This window comes from Nicotiana tabacum, chromosome 19 (genome assembly GCF_000715075.1).
Source record: "Nicotiana tabacum cultivar K326 chromosome 19, ASM71507v2, whole genome shotgun sequence".
Lineage (NCBI taxonomy): Eukaryota > Viridiplantae > Streptophyta > Magnoliopsida > Solanales > Solanaceae > Nicotiana > Nicotiana tabacum.
In genome coordinates, this window is record NC_134098.1 from 144,524,522 (window position 1) to 144,545,830 (window position 21,309).

At 36.7% G+C, this 21,309-nt stretch overlaps 2 protein-coding genes across 2 annotated transcripts; one reads left to right on the forward strand and one right to left on the reverse strand.

The window, feature by feature from the left end:
• The first annotated feature begins 2,663 nt into the window (after positions 1–2,663).
• Positions 2,664–4,390, forward strand: LOC107796890 (E3 ubiquitin-protein ligase ATL4-like). Its single transcript, XM_016619715.2, has one exon. It carries the CDS (start codon positions 2,849–2,851, stop codon positions 3,944–3,946), a length of 1,098 nt encoding a protein of 365 aa, XP_016475201.1. The 5' UTR covers positions 2,664–2,848; the 3' UTR covers positions 3,947–4,390.
• A 3,527-nt stretch (positions 4,391–7,917) lies between these two features.
• Positions 7,918–11,854, reverse strand: LOC107796889 (uncharacterized). Its single transcript, XM_016619714.2, has 3 exons — positions 11,692–11,854; positions 11,488–11,577; positions 7,918–8,591 (listed from the first exon to the last, which is right to left on the reverse strand). Exons 2-3 carry the CDS (start codon positions 11,570–11,572, stop codon positions 7,984–7,986), a joined length of 693 nt encoding a protein of 230 aa, XP_016475200.2. The 5' UTR covers positions 11,573–11,577; positions 11,692–11,854; the 3' UTR covers positions 7,918–7,983.
• Positions 11,855–21,309: the final 9,455 nt, after the last annotated feature.

Consider the following 21,309-nt stretch of genomic DNA (forward strand, 5'->3'; position numbering starts at 1 on the left):
ATCACGTTCGCGAGGCCACTGTCGCATTCGCGAAGAGCATTGGCTGCCAAGCCTTTGCGTTCGCGTAGGCTACCCTCCCCTAGCCTTCGCGTTCGCGAGACATCGCTCGCGTTCGCGAGACATCGCTCGCGTTCGCGATGAAGGAAAGACTGTCTCCCCCCAGTGCCTAACACTACGCGTTCGCGATGAGCGTGTCATGCTTGTCGCGTTAGCGAAGGATAACGCCCCCATCGCTTCGCGTTCGCGAAGAAGAAAATTCCGGCCTCATCAATTTACTCTTCGCATTCGCTGGAGTACCTTCGCGAACGCGAAGAAGGACATGCCAGAATACCTGCTGCAGCAAAATACCAGATTTTTCCAAGTCCAAAACATCTCGTGGCCTATCCGAAACTCATCCGAGCCCTCGAGGCTCCAAACCAAACATACACACAAGTCTAAAAATATCATACGAACTTGCTCGCGCAATCAAATCGCCAAAATAACACCTAGAACTACGAATTTAGCACCAAATCAAATAAAATTCTCAAGAACACTTTAAAATTTTTATTTTCTCAACTGGACGTCCAAATCATATCAAATCAACTTTGTTTCTCACCAAATTTCACAGATAAGTCATAAATATTATATTGGACCTATACAGGGCTCCGGAACCAAAATACGAACACAGTATCAACAAGGCCAATCATCAACCAATTCTTAAAAATAATTAATTTTCAGACTTTTAATTATCATCAAAAATTCATAACTCGAGCTAGGGACCTCCGAATTCGATCTCGGGCATACGCCCAGGTCCCATAATTCAATACGGTCAAAACATGGATCCGGGCCCGTTTACCAAAAATATTGACCGAAGTCAACTAATTAAATCAACTTTTAAGGAAAAAATTCTCATTTTCATTAATTTTCAACATAACAGTTTTTCGGAAATACGCTCGGACTGCGCACGCAAATCGAGGAGGGTGAAAATGAGATTTTAAGGTTTGAGAACGCAGAATCGAATTCTAAAACATAAGATGACCTTTTGGGTCATCACACAAAATGACTTTTAAGTGATAATGATAAAATTCAATTACTTTTAAGTGACAAAAAATAGTTGAGTGACTTTAGTGAAATTAAAAGATAGTTGAATGAACATTACTGAAATTAACCCTTTTATATTTTGGTTTTAGTACTCCATTTCTTGAAAAAATGGTAAATATAAATATTAATGGAGTTTATGCCTTGTGCATCGAAACTAACTCGACGATGACCATATTTTATATTCTTAATTATTAGTATTATTTTTGAATAATAGTCCCATCTTAGAAGGCGATTGCATTTTAAGAGAAAAATCCCCCAAAATTGATGAAGCTACGTAACAACAAAAAATGCTTCTCCAGTGTTTTGGATAATTGACTTTGAAGTACTTATCTAGCAGTCATCCTTCCTTGGAGAAAAAGAATTTTCCTAATTTTGTCTCATATTAAATGTTGAATTTCCACCATAGCCTAAATACATTATACTCAATTCTACGAATATCTAATATGGTTGACAAAATTTTAGCAGTGTTCTAAAGGATGACGAACTTATGGTATGTAAATGACAAGTATCATAAGCTCCTAAAATTGCTTAATATATTTAATTTAAGAAAGAAATAGGAGGTATTGATTCTTTTAAAATTTAAATTATAGAAACTGTTAAGATGTGTTTTATTAATCATAAAAAGCTAGACTAAGAGTCCGTTTGGACATAAGAATTTTTTTACCTTTTTTTGGATTTTTTTTTTTAAAATCAGTGTTTGGCCATAAAATTTTTAATTTTCACTTGAAGATGAGTTTTGGAAGTTTTCAAAAATTTGAAAAACTCCAAAAAAATATTTTTCAAATTTTCAAAAATAACCCAAAATTATATTCATATCCAAACGCAACTCTAATTTTCAAATACTATTTTTACTTAAAAACAAATTTCACTTTTTTTTTAAATTTTACAATTTTTACGTCCAAACGCCCACTAATACTAAGAAGTATTTTCTTGGAAAATATATATTTGTTTTTATCTCAAAAAGATAATCGCGCCCTTTTCTATTAACTGTTCAACTGTCAAAGAAAAAGAAAAAAGAATTGGTTGAACTAGACGAGGTAAAGACGCAGCCCTACTCCACCTCTCTTTAATGCGTCTGCGGTCTGTCCCATATTCATTTCGCTTACCTACTCATCTCTGTTCCTCTTTCTTTTTCACAAAAAAAAAAAAAAAAAAAAAAAACTTCAGAATATTTGGAATTTCCGTACCACCACCCTATCCATTTCATTGTTTCCATTAACTCCTCCTATTACTAACGTTGTTCTCTTGTCACTCTCCCTCGTGCCATTCACTTGACCTCCAATCTATATTTATCACTTAATTACACTTTAAATTTAATCAGTTAAAGTTGATTATATAAATTTTTCATATGCATTTGGTTCTATTTAAGTAAATCTTATAAAGAGCCTGCTAATAAACATTAAGTGTTAAAATTAATCTTTTAAATAAATAATTAAAATTAATTATATTTTAAACACACGTTAAATGACGAAGGACTAAAATGGAATAAAAAGGAAACAAAATAGATCAAATCAAAATTTTAAAATATATATTTATGCTAAATTTGTGCATCATATCAAGTGATTCAATTAATACTTGTACTACATAAATTCTTAGAGCTCTTTCCCGAACTAAAACCAAAACCACATTAAACACCTCCCCACATACACAACACAAGACACAACATACATGCCTTCTCTTCTATTATCGGTTTCCTCATAAATACCCCCCTCCACTCTCTTTCCGACGACCCTATTTTTTCCCCATTTTTCTCCTCAAATCTGGAAAAATGTCCAGCTTCTTTCCTCAGCCTCCGCCGCTCCCGATGCCTTTCACCACCACCGTAAACGGCGGAGCTACTCCTAACACCGCCATTACTCAATCTCAGCAACCTGTTGATAACTCTGTCGTTATGAGTGATAATACTCATTCACCTTCTTCATCATCGTCTTCCTCTTCTTCGATCATTATAGTTATCATTGTTATTGCATCTGCTATTATCGTTTCTGCTTCTATATACCTCATCCTTCGCGTGATCTCGCGGCGATTCCACCGCTCCTTCCGTACATACGCCGCGGCGGATGATGTTGTCTCGCATTCTGCTGCGGTTACTGAAAACCGTTGTTTTGATGACCGACGGAATTCGGAGGAGGAGAAATTGGTTGATTCGTTACCGCTTTTTACGTTTGGTTCTGTTACTGGAAATTTAACCGGCGTGGACTGTGCTGTCTGTTTATCGAAATTCGAAAAGGATGATCAGCTGCGTCTGCTTCCGCTGTGTTGCCACGCATTCCACAGCAGTTGTATAGATGCTTGGCTCATAACGAACCAGACTTGTCCGCTCTGCAGGTCTACCGTGTATCCTACGGACGCGGATGTGCTTAGTAAAGTGTTAGCGGTGGAAAACGCCGAGGCTCGCGGCGGAAATGAACTGCAACATAGCGGTAGTTTCCGAATTGAGATCGGTAGTGTTAGTCGCCGTCGTGGTGCTTCTGATTCCGCCGCAGGCGATGGTCAGAGATCGTATTCTATTGGCTCGTTCGAGTACATTGTCGATGACGGTTACGAGCTTTCGGTAGGGTCCATACACCGACGTGGAGTTTCTGAATGCACCGACAAGGAATCGATCGGTTTTCCGGTGCCGGCGCCTCCTGGAGAAAGTATAGCTTCAGATGTTTCCGGTAGTGGACGGAGTTGGCTTCGGGACTACGTTGATAGAATCGGTTCGCTTTCTCTATCGTCACGCACAATGTCATTTCGGAGCTCCGGTAGGTTTTTCAACGGAAGTAGCCGGCGGAGCGAGACCGTCGTGCCTATCGACGATTTGGAAGCTGGCCGAGTTGGGGAGGAGATTAGCGAGTTGTTTCGGTGGCTCTCAGGGGTATGAATTTGTATATTCGATTGCACTGCAGGGGCAAATTCGTCTTTCAGTATACTCTTTTGATAAAAAACAAAAGCAAAAAACCACCACAGTTTGCCATTTCCACTCTCATATCCATTATTTTTGTGAGTGGATTTAGCAAGAATTGGAGTGTAGATAGTAGAAACAATTTAACCCATTTTTTACAAGCCTTTTTTCCATTTTCTTTTTAATCAAGGTAAAGCATTGTCCAAGAATGGTAATGATTCTATTCTTTACAGTTTACCAGGACTAACAATTTTCTTAAGTCAAATAGCACCATTTTTGGAGTGATTTTGGGGATTGAAATAGCTAGTGATGAGTTGGTTGGGGTTTTAAACTTTAAAATGAATTTACTAGTGGGGAGAAAGAAATCATATCCAAAACTAGCGTTCTCATTAATTTTTCAACTTAGTTGGAACTTTACTTGTTCAATTGGTATTCGATCTTTTAAAATTCTAAATTTCCTACTAATAATATCATTAATTAACAAGATAAGGTCAAAGTTTCATATGTAAGGATCGCAAAGTTTCATATGTAAGGATCGACTAGTTAGTTAACCAAAACCCCAAGCAAATAACACATGGTTTGTAAGAAGCTTTTGCCATATTTAGAGGGGATCACGATAATTTCCTACGATATAAAATGAATTTGACACCGTAATCAATTACAATGGTTTTATTTCGTAATAAATGCAGTTTTTACTTTTTCTCTATGTAATGATAAATTTCAATATAATAGATTGAGTTGACAAACTTATTGATCTTATTTCCTCTAAAATCTCTGTAAATTATTACATATCGAGAGACATATATTGAACTATTTAAGTAGCTTTATTAACTTGAAAACTTTAGCCTAACTTAAATATGCTGAAAAGAGAAGTGATCCATAATAACTAGTTTTGTTTTATGTGCATGACCAAATGCTGGTCCTTCAAATTTGACGACTCAATTTTATAGATGGGAGCAAAAAAGTCCCAAGTTATGAATAGTGAGAGTAATAACACCATGCCCCATTTAGCTGTAAAAGTTTGATCATCTATTTACTTTGCTCATGGACTCATTACCCTCGTTCCTCCACCCCAACCCCACAAAAAGACCCACAATAAATGGAACAAAACATAGATTGTTCCTTTTCAACTTCTAATCTCTCCTTTGTGTGAAACACCAAACCAAATTGGCGGAAATTAATGTATTATTTTTTAGTCGAACGTCGATCAGAAACAACTTTTCTACTTCACAAAAGTTAACGGTAAGGTTTGCATACACCCCATTATCCTCAGACTCCATTTATAAAATCACATTAAGTAAATTATTATTATTGTATATACGCATGTATTATAAAAATATTACATGCATTTATTTTCGCAAATTTGACGTGTCACAAGGTGTTGTGGTGGTGATGGTGGGAGGATTTTGAGCAATTTGAAAAGCACAACGTATCGAAATTATGCCAGCAAGTTGTTTATAGTTTTGACATTCTTTGGTCAACCTACCAAAGTTGCGCAAACATGTGACGTGAATTATCCCATAGTATTACATTATTAGGTTATCTATTTGTTTTGTCCCAAAGTCCTTGTTAAAAATTTCAAACCTTCCCATACACATGGATTCTTTGTCGTGCGCTATGTCATAGATCTTTTCCTATCTGGCTTAGATAATGACAAATACCTCTGTTAACTCTTCCATTACATGGAATTCATTGACCACTAGACTTCTTTATTTTTTTAAATTCTTGGTTTTTATTTGTATGCATATGCACAAAGAAAACATGGAGTAATTAAACGTTTTATATTTTACCCTATGTTTAAAACTATTGAATTGAACTTGCTCTTCAAGAAACTAATGTCATCTACCATTATCTCAATCCATTGATCAGGTCATTGTAATCTACGGAGTATCTAATATTGAGATGGAAGTCTTCACCAATAAATTAATATTCTAAAATTCTTGGTAAATGATTAATTTCTATCCTATTTTCACAACTGCATAGAAGTGTTTCCTAATAAATTATATAGATGTTTCTTGAACATTAAAGAATTTGAAGTCCATTATCAAAAGAGATGAATTGGAATGCCTAAATTAAATAGGATTATATTGAAGAGTATTAAATTTTCTCGATGATCAGTTCACATCCTTGTATAGAATAGAAAAAGGAAAAGAGAGACAAGAATTAAAGAAAAAACAGTTGATCCAACCAACAATAGAGCACGGCCATAAGGGCAAGTAGATGCTTTAAGCAAGATTAATACTTGTAGTTGTAGTAGAAGAATCTTTTTTCAGGTACATTTGATGTCATATTTGTTTCAGGATTCAGAGAAAGAAACAACATAAATACTTAGTTGATCCAACAGAATCAAAAGCAGCAACTTTTCCCTATTTTGTCTTTAGTATTTCTACTATATATATATTTACTTGTCATGCACGCAGTCAAGGCATCTCTTTCAATTTTTTTATGTGGATAAAGGAGTCAAGTATGCAGCCAAATCTAAAGCAAACATCCGTCCACCAACTTTTTCTTTGTGAAAAATCGTTTCTTTCTTTTGATATTTTCCTCTTGTTTCAGAACTAAGTTGTAGAGGCTTGCAAGATTGATTTTGTGATGTTTAGGTAAATTTGTGTGCATCTCGATTAGTTTCATGTGATACTTACTAGCTACCTTCCACTAGTATATGTATCGAATAACTCTATTCACAAAAAACCCTCAAAATAAATTCCTAACGTGTTTGTCTCGTGTGAGAGTTGAATAAGAGACAAACACGTGGTTGATCTCTTTGTACGTGGGGTCATGATTGTGGTTTATAGAAATTTCTTTAAAGGACAAGTGTGAATTTGAGGTTAGTAGAGGTAAATTATATATTACAAACGGTTGATTAGATTAAGTCAACTTAATCTCTCTAAAGCACATGAGTCATCCAACAAACTGCGTCTTGTCTATGGCACAGTGACAACAATATTAGGTGGGAAAAAATAGATATTTTCCATGAAATGTATTATTTGCCAAATGATGTCTCCTTTGTGTGCCCTTTGCCTTTCTTTTGTTTTTGGTAAGACCAACTATGTATGTGAACTTCACCAACTCTTTCATTCATTGTGATCAGGTGGCTCCATATTTCTCTACAATTGCTTTTGGTCATAGAGAGCACACTACATATCCATATAGAGAGAGTTGAAAGTTTTTAAAATATATATTTTTTAAGTCTTTAGGTGTCACAAAAGAAAATTTGGTTCTGTGGTACAAAAATTATCGACTTAAAATCATGGATTTGCCTTTGATTTTAAATAGATGGTGGAATAGTAATCCCAATTTTATTATTCAGCTTAATTGAATAAATTCGGTAGCCATTCTCTAGTTTTCAGAAGACTCTTTTAATTACATGTCAATCTGCATAATTGTTACACAGGCTAAGAGATATTAGTTCCAAGTCCCACCAAAGTATTCTGCTAACTGATGATAAATAGAACAAATATCATCGCAACTAAAACAAAATATGGCAAAGAATCACGAAAAGTTCTAAGACTATTCGATTTATATCTGAACAAATATCATTGCAAATAAAATTTTGATATATATGCTTGGATTTATATCCCTGTGGCAACATGGTAAGAGAAACTCTTTAGAACTCAGCTCAAATGGATCTTAGCTACGTCTGCAATGAGTTACGTTAGGATCTCCTGCAAATAATATTGTGCTGTGCAAGGCAATGCTAGTTAATAAATGTATCGGCAGTGGAAGAAAAATACACATACACAGCACATTCATGTCCCGCCTTTGGTAGCTGAGCTTAGGTCGATGAGATAAAACAAGCAAATTTATTGCTATGCTTTGATCGGTATGCTGATTCTAGACAATCTGTATGTTCATTATGTTGTATGCAAAAAAAGAGAACACCAATGCAATACAGCAAGAATAAAAGGCATGAGTAATCTAGAGGCAAATTCCAAAGTCAGCATCATGAATGGTTTTCCAAGGTTGATTCAGCAGAATGCATGACAAAATTTTAGCTGAGTAGATATATTGTACTGTCAGAAAAGTTTGAAAAGGAATTGTTGAAAGTAGATAATACAGAACAAAACAAAAATCCAAATTTTGTTCGATAAAAGACCTTTGTCTCTGTGTGCTCTGCTGCAAGGGAAGCTGGTTCCACTATAACACCCTTTCTTCTGCTTAATCCCTTCACCAAGATCATTAAGTACGAATGTGGTATTTCTCTGGCTACTACTAAACAGAACACACCATAAGTAAGGTCCATTGTGCTTGTGAGCTTTGATAATACCAACTCCAACTTCAGTATGAGTTTTATTCCTCAAAAGAGAAAGAGTCCTTTTGTCATGCACAAGTGCATTTGAGAAGGCTTCCGATGGCTCAAGATACTTTTGTTGACAGCCGAGTATGTAGCCAGATATGGTCCCAAAAGTGGGTAGCTCGACGCCACAGTTTGGTGCAAAAACTTCAGTGAAGTCGTCTTCTGGAGGCTGACAATTTACACTGCTGTTAGAAGTGCAATTCCCCATACATTCCTCTGCATATTGTAAGGCTATGCACCCAAGTCCAGGACTATTACTAAGTTGAGGAAGCTTTTGAGTAGTTCTATTCTTGTTGATGATATCAACAAGGTCATTCGCAGAATTTCCTGTAGCATTAAACACAGAAATCATGCTGGTTCAAGGAAAGGCTACTAAATTCAAAAAGAATTAATTCATCAATTGCAAAACATTACTATTTCGAAATCCAAAAAGCCATATAGTTAGGCTAGAAAAATTTGTTCAATCCCCTCCTGCTAACTTAATTAATTGTCCCGAGCTCTCAAGGCCCATCAAGTGGTGTCAGATCTACAAGTTGAAACTTGACCCTTTTTATGTCATTTCTTTTAAAGTTTTTATGTTGTATTCTTTTATCTATCCAAAGACACAATATGGTTATGGCCCCTGCTTGTAACTAATATCAGATAATAGGTTCTTAGAGCCATCAGTATTTGTCCCTCCAAGCTTAAACATCAGGCACTGGCAAGTTGATACTTCTTTGTTTTCCTCTTTACGACACTTTCTTTAGAGTATGACTTCTCCAAATATTGATATCCTGGCCCTAACGTAGTTTGTCCAGTCCTTAGAGGAATTACAGTTCCAGCTCCGTATTTAAAAAAATTAGTATTGCATGAGTATTACCAGTTTAAAACTGAACTTGTAAATTCTTCCTTTAGCTTCTTTTCTCTTTTTCTTTTTTGATAAACAATCCTTCCTTCAGCTTCACAATTTAGGATCACTAAGAATTCCAACTAGGAACACGATAGGAGACAAACAGAAGTACTATAAGAGTATGAAAAACGTGTAAACGATAGAGGACTCAGGAAGTAAACAAAGGAGTCTCCAGGATGAATGTAAGAGTAGACTAATTATCTATCTACTAGTTCTCTACCAGTTCACATTTTCATCAGTTATTTCAAGTTGTTACAATGTGAAGAATCTACAAAAATATACATTCTCTTGAGTGTTTTTTGAGACATAGGTACTAGAAAACTAAGTAGACGCTCCTACTAGTCAAGTTCTCCATATTCAAATCCATTTCAATCGCTCAACATTCATTCTTGACTGTTCTTAAAGATCTGAGAGTATGTTAGACGAGCTATAAAAAAAGCTTCGAGCCAGGTATTCACAGCCAGAAAACTAGGAATGCTGAATATAATAAATAAGATGGAACTAAGACATAGCGTATAATGTCAATGACAAAAGATAGAGAATTCATGGGCTAGGGTGGCCCCATTTCGCCTTATCAACCGGGGGAATCTGGTAATGATCTAGATTCAAGATCGCTGTACAAACAGACCTTTGGATGAAAATTTGACATCATGAAGGTGGACAAAGGTTTCCATAAATGACAAATGTGGTGCATCAAAGCGAGGGAGATTGCATCCTCAATTCAATCATATGAACGAGGACGATTCACAAAAGATTCCAAGGCAGCCTGTGACTCAGTATGTGAGAAGGGGACGGAACTATACACTTTCATGTTAGGAGCACTGGCTAAGTCAGTGGGCAGTGCCTACCAAGCAAAAATTTCTTGAAAAGCCCTAAGGTAATCCGAAGATCATCTTTAGTAAATGATGTGTACTGATTGGTAGTTACAGCCAGTACTATGACACCCTATTGTTTCGAGGGAGCCCACCTTTATGCCCACCCCCCTCTCCAAGGTTAAAAGGAATCACCATTTATATGTCGCGCTAAAATATTGTTATCATTTTGGTCTTTGATGTTCCCTTAAGAAATCTAATTAAGAAAGTGTTTTGAAGAGTGGGATGTCTATTTTCTAACCAATATTATTCTCATATTCACTTATCATAAAAGGAAGGGGTCCTTGGAGTAACGGTAATGTTATCTCCATGTGACCAATAGGCCACGGGTTTGAGCAGTGGAATCAGCCGTTAGCTCCACTAGTGCTTGCATCAGGGTAGGTTGCATGCATCTCACCTCTTGGGATGTGGCCCTTTCCCGGACCCCAAAGACCAAAAAGAAACTGATACTGATTTCATATTAGAAATTTTCAGTTTTTTTAAAGAAAATTACGCTTAGCATATCACTCCAACTTTCTTCTTCTTAATATGTTAATTCATGAGCAAATTAAATTAGCCACCAAAATTTAGAAAATCTGGCTGCACCTCTGCATACAGCTAAAGATTGATATCGATTCAATCCGAACCAGTAGATAAATGTACTAATTGCATCCGCAAACAATAAAATACATTACTAGTTAGGAAACAAAGTAGTTAAGTGCTTCTTTCTATAGACATGGCATTCTCACAAAAACCAAACACCATTTTCTTCCTTTCAAAATCTAATTGAGGGGCTTAGAAAGTATTAAATGAAGAAGACATTTGGTAAGTACTTGCACTTCATATGGTATCCTATAAGAAAGCAACACTATAAAATTGGAATTTTGTCTAGTAATGCCAAAACATCAACTGAGATCAACTAGGCAAAACCTAACTGGAAATTAGTGTAGTAATGCCAAAATATTCTTCTCCTCAACTAAGATCAACCGGGCAAAACCTAATTGGAAATTTCTATGGTAATGTCAAAACATTAAGTAAAATCAACTAAGCAAAACCTTGAATCTATACCCTAATTTCAATGTCAAATTCTTACCTCCCTCAACACAACATGGTCTCTTTTCTTTTCTTTTTTAATGACGGTGGTGTGGACGACAAATTCCCCACACCTAGACTACCGGATACGTGCTACTCCCACTACTAGCACAGGTATCGGGTAACTCTACCCTAAACATGGTCTCTTTTTCAGCTATAACATTTTTCAACAAATTCCTTCAGTTTAAACAAAAGAACAATACTCACAACAAGGTTTTGTTAGCTATTTAGACTATGAATGCAACCCATCAAAAGTTGGGATTTGTAGAGCATAAAACTTGTTAGACTCATTATTGGAAAGAGAAGACACTCAAGTAAAATTGCCAAATGCTGAAAATAGGCAAGAAAATAAAAGGAATGAAGTAAGTAAAGGGTAAAGAGCTATTATTACCATGGTACTTGGAGGAAACAACAACAGCTAAGAGGAGACTACAAAGAGCAAATGACTGAAAGCAGCAGAGCTTCTTCACCATCATCACAGCTACTCACAACCCAAAGAGTAAAACCAAAAAATGTGAGCTTGATATAAAAAGAAGAAAATTCAAGAGAAAAAGGGAAAAGGAGGAAACTTTCTGGGATAAAAAAGGGTACTTGCCTTTAACAATGTAGCCTGTGTACTATGGAGAGTTTAAAGGGACAATGGGGTTCATTTTTATTTAGTGGAAAAATAAAAGGATCATTAGCAAGAAAGTTGACAAATGATTGAATTTCTTGCAAGGAATTGAGGAGAAAAGAAGAAAGTGGTGGTCCCAAGTAGCCGTTCTTTAATTTCCTTTTTGGCTTAGGAATGGGAGTAAGGTTTATTAAAGAAATTCATTGGATTATTCTCTTTTGTCGTTCAATGTCTACACCAGTGACCAGTCCATTGATAAGAATATTTGTTGACAGTGATTAAGATGGTTGATTAAAGAGTAATCGGTGATTTAGTATACAGCTTATTAATCTAGTCAACTATTTTTTTTCCCATGTAATTAACATGGAGGTAAGGATGGGTGAATTGAACAATTAAGTAAGGTTATGAGATTAGAAATTTGTGATATTTACAACTTGTTTAGCAGCTAGACTCTGTACCAAGCAGGCCCAATTGTGACACCATTTTAGTACCCCTCTTTTAAACATTGAAAAATACTAAATAAATATCTTAAACTATTCATAAATTGCATAATTGAAGTCTCTTAGAATAAATTTCAGTTTTTCTTGAATTTATCTCCCAAAATTAACAAATCCTCTTTATGTAGCTTTACTGTCAAAACGTTTGCACATTCGTTTGTCTCCTCCATATATGTATAACAGTAGCTTTGCACTTCCTGGAAAACTTTACAATTGTATTGGTGGAAAAAATAAAGACATGGAATGTGGACTGTCAGCAAGCTGACGGGGCATGATACGTGTAGCATCGATATAACGACAAGTGACATTCTCAATTAGATGAGTTAAGAATACAGGAAAGACATGGGAGAAATACCCATGGAATTACGTAGAGAAAAAAGAACCGGACCTGACAGTTGTTAAAAAAGAAACATAAATGAAATGCATAAAGGTTGCAAAGAAAGGGAAGGTATACGAACCATAAGTAAATAAGGAAGGGGAACCAGTACATTTATAAGGAATCTTTAGTCATAAATGTATCAGTTACGGTTACATATGGTAACTGTCAATCAATACAATTAATATCATTAGTGATCCCAAATTAAGTATGAGAACCGTTATAATTGTATACTCCTATATAAGGACAAAAATCTCGTTTTTATAAGGGCAAGTGACAATTATTATAGAAATCCACACTATTATTCTTTGCTTTATTCTCTAAGCTTTAAGCCTTAATTTTGGGGATTGATTATCAGTTTGTTTCTTATTTTCCTTTGTCAATCATTTCATCCTCGATCTATTCTTCCAATATTATTGGGAAAGTGAAGTAAATCTTGGTTATCAGTAATCCGATTTCTTCTAGATATTGGCTTTGACCGAAAAATCTATTTTTGGTTAAACAAATTAGTTCTGTTACCGGGAATCTGATAATCTGTTCACTTTCCAATCTCTAACAATAAAATATGTCTACCGTTAATGACAATAATCAGCTAAACCAACAAGGTACAACTTCACCACACCACACACCAACGGGATCCCCTCAGCAGTCACGTGAAAGTTCGTCTGCAAGGTCCACTTCTCGTGCTGATGATCAACAGGAAAATGACCAAAATGTGGAGCAAAACGCTCTAAAGCAATTGACTGTGGAGCACGTGAATAATGCGCTGCAAGCTTTTGTCAGTAGATTACCTAATACGGTGTAAACTCCTCCACCAATTAACAGAGCAACTCTGGAGAACCCGCGTTCAGGGCTTGATAATTCTGGAAGTGGAGAAAATCCTAATGAATCTGTGATAAAGGGTCAGGTACTCCAAATAATTCTAATTTACAAAGTTTAGTGCTAACTTTGCAGAAACAATTGAAGGAGCAGAACGATCGTATAGAGCAGATAACAGACATACCACCCGTAATCAAAGGGGTAGATATTGACAAGTATTCACAACAGCCCTGGAAGCCAAGTGCGTCACCTTTACCAATTCCTAAAAAGTTTAAAATGCCTGATATTCCCAAATACGATAGAACAACTGACCTTCAAGATCATGTAACTACGTTCACTACTGGCGTGAAAGGCAACGATTTAACCAAACAAGAAATCGAATCAGTTTTGGTCAAAAAGTTTGGTGAAACACTCACGAAGTGAGCATTAACATGGTATTCTCTTTTACTTGAAAATTCTATTGATTCTTTTACTGAGCTTGTAGATTCGTTTATAAAAGCACATTCGGGAGCTCAAAAAGTTGAGAAAAGGATAGAAGACATCTTTAAGGTTAAGCAAGGGAATACATAATTGCTTAGAGAATTCGTAGACAGATTCCAACGAGAGAGGATGATGTTACTTCGAGTACCTGATAACTGGGCGGCTATGGCATTCACGAGCAACTTGAACGAGAAAAGTTCAAAAGCCACGAGAAGGCTGAAGGAAAGTTTGCGAGAATTCTCAGAAACAACTTGTAACGATGTGTACAATAGGTACAGTACGAAGTTGCGGATAGAAGAAGATACGGTCGCACAGCCAAGGGCCAATGAAAGAGCAGGATCGAGACGTGCAGAATCAGAAAAAAGATCCGGTAAAAACAGGTACGAGCCGTACATGGGACCTATTGGGCGAGACTCTCGATCTAAACAGGAAATCGCACGATTCGAATCAAGACCGAGGCAAAAAGACACGAGTTCTTCATCGAGGTTCAGAAAGGAACGAGATACCCGAAGCAATGATTCCAATACGCAAGTGAGGATAGAAGATTATAGCTTTAATATCAGCACCTCCCAGTTAGTAGCTGTTTTAAGAGGTATGGGGGATAAGGTGTGGTGCCTAAAGAAATGAGATCAGATCCAAGCAGAAGAAATCCAGATTTCTGGTGCGAGTTTCATAACGATCATGACCATGGAATAACAGATTGTAGACTTCTGTAAGGAGAAGTCGAGCATATGTTAAAGCAAGGTTATCTTACTGATTTGTTCAGTGAGAAAGTAAGACAATCATATATGAAGAATAGACAAGAGCCCCAAAACTTCCATTACCAAAAAGAACAGTCAACGTAATAATTGGGGGAGATGAGGTCAATAGAGTAACATATACAGATGCAAAAAAGATGTCAAAAGCCACGGTTACTCACGGGAAGTGAGTTCGATAGGTCTTGGATGGTGACAGTATAACATTCGATGATGAGGATGCAGGCGGCTTGATAATTCCTCACAATGATGCATTGGTAATATCTTTACTTGTACATGACACTAACGTAAAATGAGTTTTGATTTATCCAGGTAGCTCAGTGAATATCATTTTATTAAGGGTGGTGAATGAAATATAAGCTAATGATAAGGTGATACCAAAGGCGTGGTCCTTGTCCGGGTTTGATAATTCAAGCGTTATCACAAAAGGGAAAGTAGTACTCACCACATTTGTAGAAGGAGTTGCCGAGGATACAAAGTTTCAGGTGATAGACGCGGACATGGCCTGCAATATAATTATGGGAAGACCATGGATTCACGATATGGACGTTGTCCCATCCATATTACATCAAGTTACCAAATTTCCTTCACAATGGGGAATTCGTCAAATCCGTGGAGATCATCAAGCTTCAAGAAATATCAACTCAGTGGTGATTGCAAGCACAATAGCCAATGATGCAGATGCGAAATAGCAACTACAAAATTCGATTGAGGACGTTGCCACAAAGACCTCAACTGAAGACACACCAGGACATACTGATGTTGATTCGAGACCCGATATTATTCAAGAGCCAAAGAAAATGAAAATATTAAGACAACTACTGAAGAGCTCGAAGTTGTAACGCTATTTGTACACTGGCCAGACAGAAAAGTTTAAATCGGAGCAAATTTAAGCCCAAAAATGAAAGGTAAGTTCATTGAATTTTTACAAGCTAACGGGGATTGCTTTGCTTGGTCGCACTCAAATATGATAGGTATACCACCGGAGGTGATGACCCACAATCTAAATGAGGATCTATTATACCCACCTATCAAGCAGAAGAAGAGGAAGCAATGATCCTTCAAAAATCAAGTGGTCCATGATGAGGTACAAAAGCTTTTAAAAACTGGGTCAATACGAGAGGTAAAGTACCCTCACTAGTTAGCTAATACCGTGGAAGTGCCCAAAAAAATGGAAAATGATGAGTTTGTGTAGATTATACTGATTTAAATAAGGCTTGTCTTAAAGATTTATTTCCTTTACTGCATATAGATCAACTAATTGATTCTGCCGCAGGACATGAACTTTTGAGTTTTTTTAGATGCGTATTCAGGATATAACCAAATAAAAATGGCCCCTCTAGATGAGGAAAAAATGTTGTTTATCACAGACATGGGGACTTATTATTATAAAGTCATGCCATTTGGCTTGAAAAATGCTAGAGCCACGTATAAAAGATTGGTGACTACAATGTTTCAAGAACATTTGAGAAAAACTATGGAAGTCTACATAGATGATATGTTAGTCACATCAACACAGGCGGGAAATCATTTTCAACACTTGTCATACACTTTTGAAATTCTCCGCAAGTATAATATGAAGCTAAATTCAGAAAAATGTGCTTTTGGCGTGGCTTCAGGTAAGTTCTTAGGTTTTCTTGTTTCTAATAGGGGTATTGAAGTGAATCATGCACAGATCAAAGCTATCGAGGAAATACCAGATATACTCATGAGAAAGAATGAAGTGCAGAGATTAACAAGCAGGATAGCAGCCTTGGGGAGGTTTATATCAAAGACATCATAAAAAAGTTTTAAATTCTTTTCAATATTTAAAAAGCAAAATCAGTTTGAATGGACTGATGAGTACCAACAAGCTCTCAAGGACCTAAAGTCGTATCTATCAAATCCGCCTTTGCTAGCCAAACCAAAAGACGGTGACAGGTTGCTCATTTACCTTGCTGTGTCAGAAGTAGCGGTAAGTGCGGTGATGGTACCAAAAGATAAAGGTAAGCAATCCCCAATTTATTATATTAGTAAATCTTTACTAGATGTTGAGACATGATATCCACACTTGAAAAAGCTTGGTTTAACATTAATTATGGCATCTAGGAAATTAAGACCTTATTTTTAATATCATCCTATTTCCATTATAATTGCTTTCCCCCATGAGGAACATACTAAATAAACAAGAATTATCAGGTAGATTAGCTAAATGGGCAGTAGAACTCAGTGAGTATAATATCATATATCAGCCTAGAACTGTAATTAAATCACAGGTTTTAGCAGATTTTGTAGCGGATTTTAGCACGAATTTAGTTCCTGAAGCAGAAAAGGAACTACAGGTGTTTACCGGAGCTAATCCGGGGAATTGGATCCTGTTTACCAATGGTTCTTCAAACGTTAAAGGAGCAGGTTTAGGAATTGTTCTGATTCCACCTTTAGGTGAAGTAATAAGACAAGCAATAAAATATTATCCAATCACTAACAATAAGGCAGAGTACGAAGCTGTGATTGCAGGCTTGGAATTAGCATGAGAACTTAGTATAGAACAGGTTGTGATCAAAAGTGACTCGCAGTTGTTGCTTAACCAAATGCAAGGGACTTACGTGGCAAGAGAACGCGAATGCAACAATACCTAGAAAATGTACGAGAATTGCTTAGACAATTTCAGACATGGAAGGGTGTGCAGATACCTAGGGAAGAGAATGCAGAAATAGATGTGTTGGCAAATCTCACATTTGTAGCGGATGTAACAAATGCAGAAAATGCTATCGTGATACATTTGTTTCATTCGGCATTCGACCAAGACAAGAGTGAGGTAAATTTTAGTAATCTAACTTGGGATTGGAGAAACGAATTTGTGAACTTTTTGCAGTATGGTATCTTGCATGAGGACAAGAAGAAATCACAATTGCTTCGATAAAAAGCCGCCTGGTATTGCTTAATTCGTGGAAATTTATATTAAAAGATGTTTGGCGTACCTTTAGCACGGTGTCTCGGTCCATCACAAACGGAGTATGTGATGAGAGAAGTACATGAGGGGCATTGCGGCAATCACGTCAGGGGAAGATCATTGGTAAAGACATTAATAAGGGCAGGATATTATTTGCCAAAAATGGAAGAAGAAGCATAAAACTTTGTAGCCAAGTGCGATAAATGTCAACGATATGCCAATAATATGCACCGCCGGGCAGAACTATTCCATTCACTTATTTAACCATGGCCCTTCATGAAATGAGGCATGGACATTGTAGGGTCATTGCCTCAAGCTAAAGAAAATGTACGATTTCTGTTAGTTTTGACAGATTATTTTTCGAAATGGGTAGAAGTAGGTGCTTTCAAATAGGTGCGGGAAAAAGAATTCAGGGATTTTATTTGGTGAAACATTTTATGTCGATTTGGGGTCCAAAAGGAAATCGTATGTGGCAATGTTCCGTAGCTCATAGGCATGAAAATCACAGAAATTTTTCAAAGTTGGCAGATTAAACGGATTACATCTGCACCTTACCACCTTGCGGCAACCGGACAAGATGAATAGATAAATAAAGTTATTTATCAATAACTTGAAGAAAAGATTAAAAGAATCAAAAGGCAAATGGCCAGAAGTATTGCCGGGGGTGTTATGGGCTTATCAAATGACAACAAAAATAAGTACGGGTAAGACTCCATTTTCGCTTGTATATGGTGCAGAAGCTTTGATTCAGGTAAAGATAGGTGAACCAAGTACGAGATACACACATGTTACTGAGGAAGCAAATAAGGAGGAGATACGAGTAAATTTGAATTTATTAGAATAAAGGAGAGAAGCAATATTAATTCGAATGACAGCTCAAAAACAGATGATTGAACGATATTAAAACATGAAGGCTAATTTGAGATACTTCAAGATTGGGGACTTCGTCCTCAAAAAGGTATTCCGGTCAACAAAAGTGGCCAGTGCAGGAAAGTTGAGCCCAAATTGGGAAGGCCCATATAGAGTTCGAGGCATCGTTGGAAAATGGGCATACAAGTTGGAAACCATGGATGGAAAGATGTTACCATCGAACTGGAATGCAGTTCATTTAAAGAAGTATTACTTCTAGATGAGGAAAGTACCCACAGTCAGGTATCACGCAAGTTCAATTTTATTTTGTTATATTGAATTTTACTAACCATTTTAGATGATAGGTAAAAAGCTGGCACGTACCAAATGATGATATTAGACCCGAAAGACACGCGGAATTCTGAGTTATTCCCGGTCTAGGTTGCAACTTTTATGATGGATAAAGGGTTATGCAGTCATCATCTAAATAATTATCTCCGAGTCCCGTTCGTATTTTCCTTTTCAGGGAATGGGCCAAAAGAAAGGAGTGATCCAGCGTTCAAGATTTCATACTTCAAAGCTCCAACATTATAGGGACTATCCATATAGAAGGAAGCAAACAACCAAAAAGGCATAGTTCAAGCCTGAATCAAAAACCTTAAGGAAACCTTGAACATTTTTCAAAGGAGTTCGAACTCGCAAAAAGGATGCTAGATATTCCATATTCGCACGAGTTTTAGGTTTAGGCCAAAGATTTAGTCGTGGGATAGTAGACTCGGATTTTTATTTAAAAATCTGCTACAATGAAAGCAGTTATGAAAGTGATATATGAACAATTATGAAAATAATGTACGAAATTTATTTGAAAGTTCAAAATATAAAACTTCCTCAAATTATTTCTTTTTTCATGTCTACTTCATGTTTCATATATTTGCACCAATATGAAGATGAGACGTCATCTTCATCAGTGTCGTTAACATAAAAGGGCCCTCTTTTATAAAAACTCGTATTTATCGAAGTCACGGACTATTAAGGTATTTTTAAATGCAAGAAAAATCTCAAATATTAATAGGGCAAAGAGCATAATATGCGACAAAAGCAACCGGAGCATTCATATATATTGACTTTAAAGAACAAAGTTGATAACTTGTCATCAAACCCCAAAAAGACAAGGGCAACCAAAACAAACTTTTCAAAAAAGTTGTTAAACTAAGGGAAAAGCAACATAAGGGAGTTTAAATAAAAGCCAGTAAAAGAGTAGGGAGAACAAGAAAAGCTAAGGATCATCCTCAACATGTGAAGAATGATCAACTTGGAGAGAAGTGGCTTGAACATCAGCTCTGCCAGGAACAAGTTCAGCAATCTTAGCATTAAGGTCAAAACCTTCCTGGTTGACTTCAATTAAAGTCTCAATGCGAGTGTTCAGAAAATCCCAGCTAACATCCAGTTATGACTTATCCTCGAGGGCCTCGAAATCCTTCTCCTACTGATCAATCTCAGCTCTCATCTCTTCTTTTTTTGTTTCTGAGGCTTCATAGGATGTCTTCAAAGGGGCAAGAGAACTTTCCAAGTACTGAATTTTGTCTGTAGAGGTATGGAGATCTTCCTGATCTTGGGTAAGTGTATGAACCAATTCACCTGCATAAACCTCTTTTTGATTAAGAAGTTCTTTCAAACCCCTTATATATTCAGTAGCCTTGGAGAGTTGTTCAGCAAAAGAAGATTCCAGTCTATCCTTATCCTTCCTGACTTGACTGAAAGAAGCTTTTTTAACCACTAACTCAGGGGAAACCATTCTCATTTGTTGATCCAAAGCACTCTTTTCTTCTGTAAGAACTTCCTTTTTCCAGTTGAAGACCTTCGAATTGTTCTTTCAATTGTCAGCCTCGGTACACAATTCAATAATTTGTTGATCAGTCTGGGAAACTCTTTTCATAAGCTCTGTGTCAATCAAATTAATCTACGAAAAAGGTAGGGGAGGAAGAGTTATGAATGAGGAAAAAGAAGGAAGGAAGTGTAACTAAACTTATACCTTTAAAGAAGAATGAACAATGTCATTCATTAAGGTAGTGAGCTATGGCTTTCTAACTTCTTCTTCTCCATGGGGCCTAGCAATGGCTTCAACCACACATCAGCTTGACCAGACTTTCTCAATAAGTTTCCGCCCTCAAAGACCTCAATTACAACTCTTTTCATCTTCCTTCTGTTGCTGGAAGGCTCAGCTTCTACATGAGAAGCAGCAACGGGAGCGACGGCTGGAGTAACATCAGGTAAAGACACATGGGGGTTAATGGTAGATGGAACTGGAAGGGAAGCGAGAGGTAATTCTTCAGAAACATGCCCGAAATCTTCTTCACCCCCGAAGCCTTGGGTGAGCAACCCGTCAACAGTATTGGATGGAGGATTAGCAGCATCTTTATCAAAAATCACTAAAGGAGCATTTTGGCTTATCTATGAGTCTGGAAGGAATCAAACTTGATGGATGGTCATGAGAAGCAGAAGTTTCATCATCAGAAACTACGCGTCTCCTGACGTGTAGTTTTCTCACCAAAGAACCTTCTTCTACCTTCTTTTCATCATCAGAGACACGAGCTTCATCAGTTTTCCTCTTGGAGGAAGAGGCACTCAAAATCCATTCTTGGGCGAGACTCACAGAAGCTTGGTTAATGGAACAGGCGTGGGACTAATGCCACGAATAGCATACCCTAATAAATAAAAGGAAGGATGAAAAATTTTCATATGAACAAGTAAAAGAATAAGAAGAATTATGAAGGGAAAAGGTACCATGCGTTTCCACTTTCCAATCGAATTTGTGAGAAAGAAACTTCCAAGATCTTTTGTCTATAGGAGCAGCAGTCAACATCTTTTCTACCCAAGCACGGAAGTCGGAAA

Bases quoted from the DNA above. Each gene is read 5' to 3' on its own strand.
- LOC107796890 (XM_016619715.2), top strand. From the start codon at position 2,849: ATGTCCAGCTTCTTTCCTCAGCCTCCGCCGCTCCCGATGCCTTTCACC.
- LOC107796889 (XM_016619714.2), bottom strand. From the start codon at position 11,572: ATGATGGTGAAGAAGCTCTGCTGCTTTCAGTCATTTGCTCTTTGTAGT. The intron at 8,592-11,487 runs GTAATAATAGCT...TTAATGCTACAG, and splicing joins TGTTTCCTCCAAGTACCATG to GAAATTCTGCGAATGACCTT.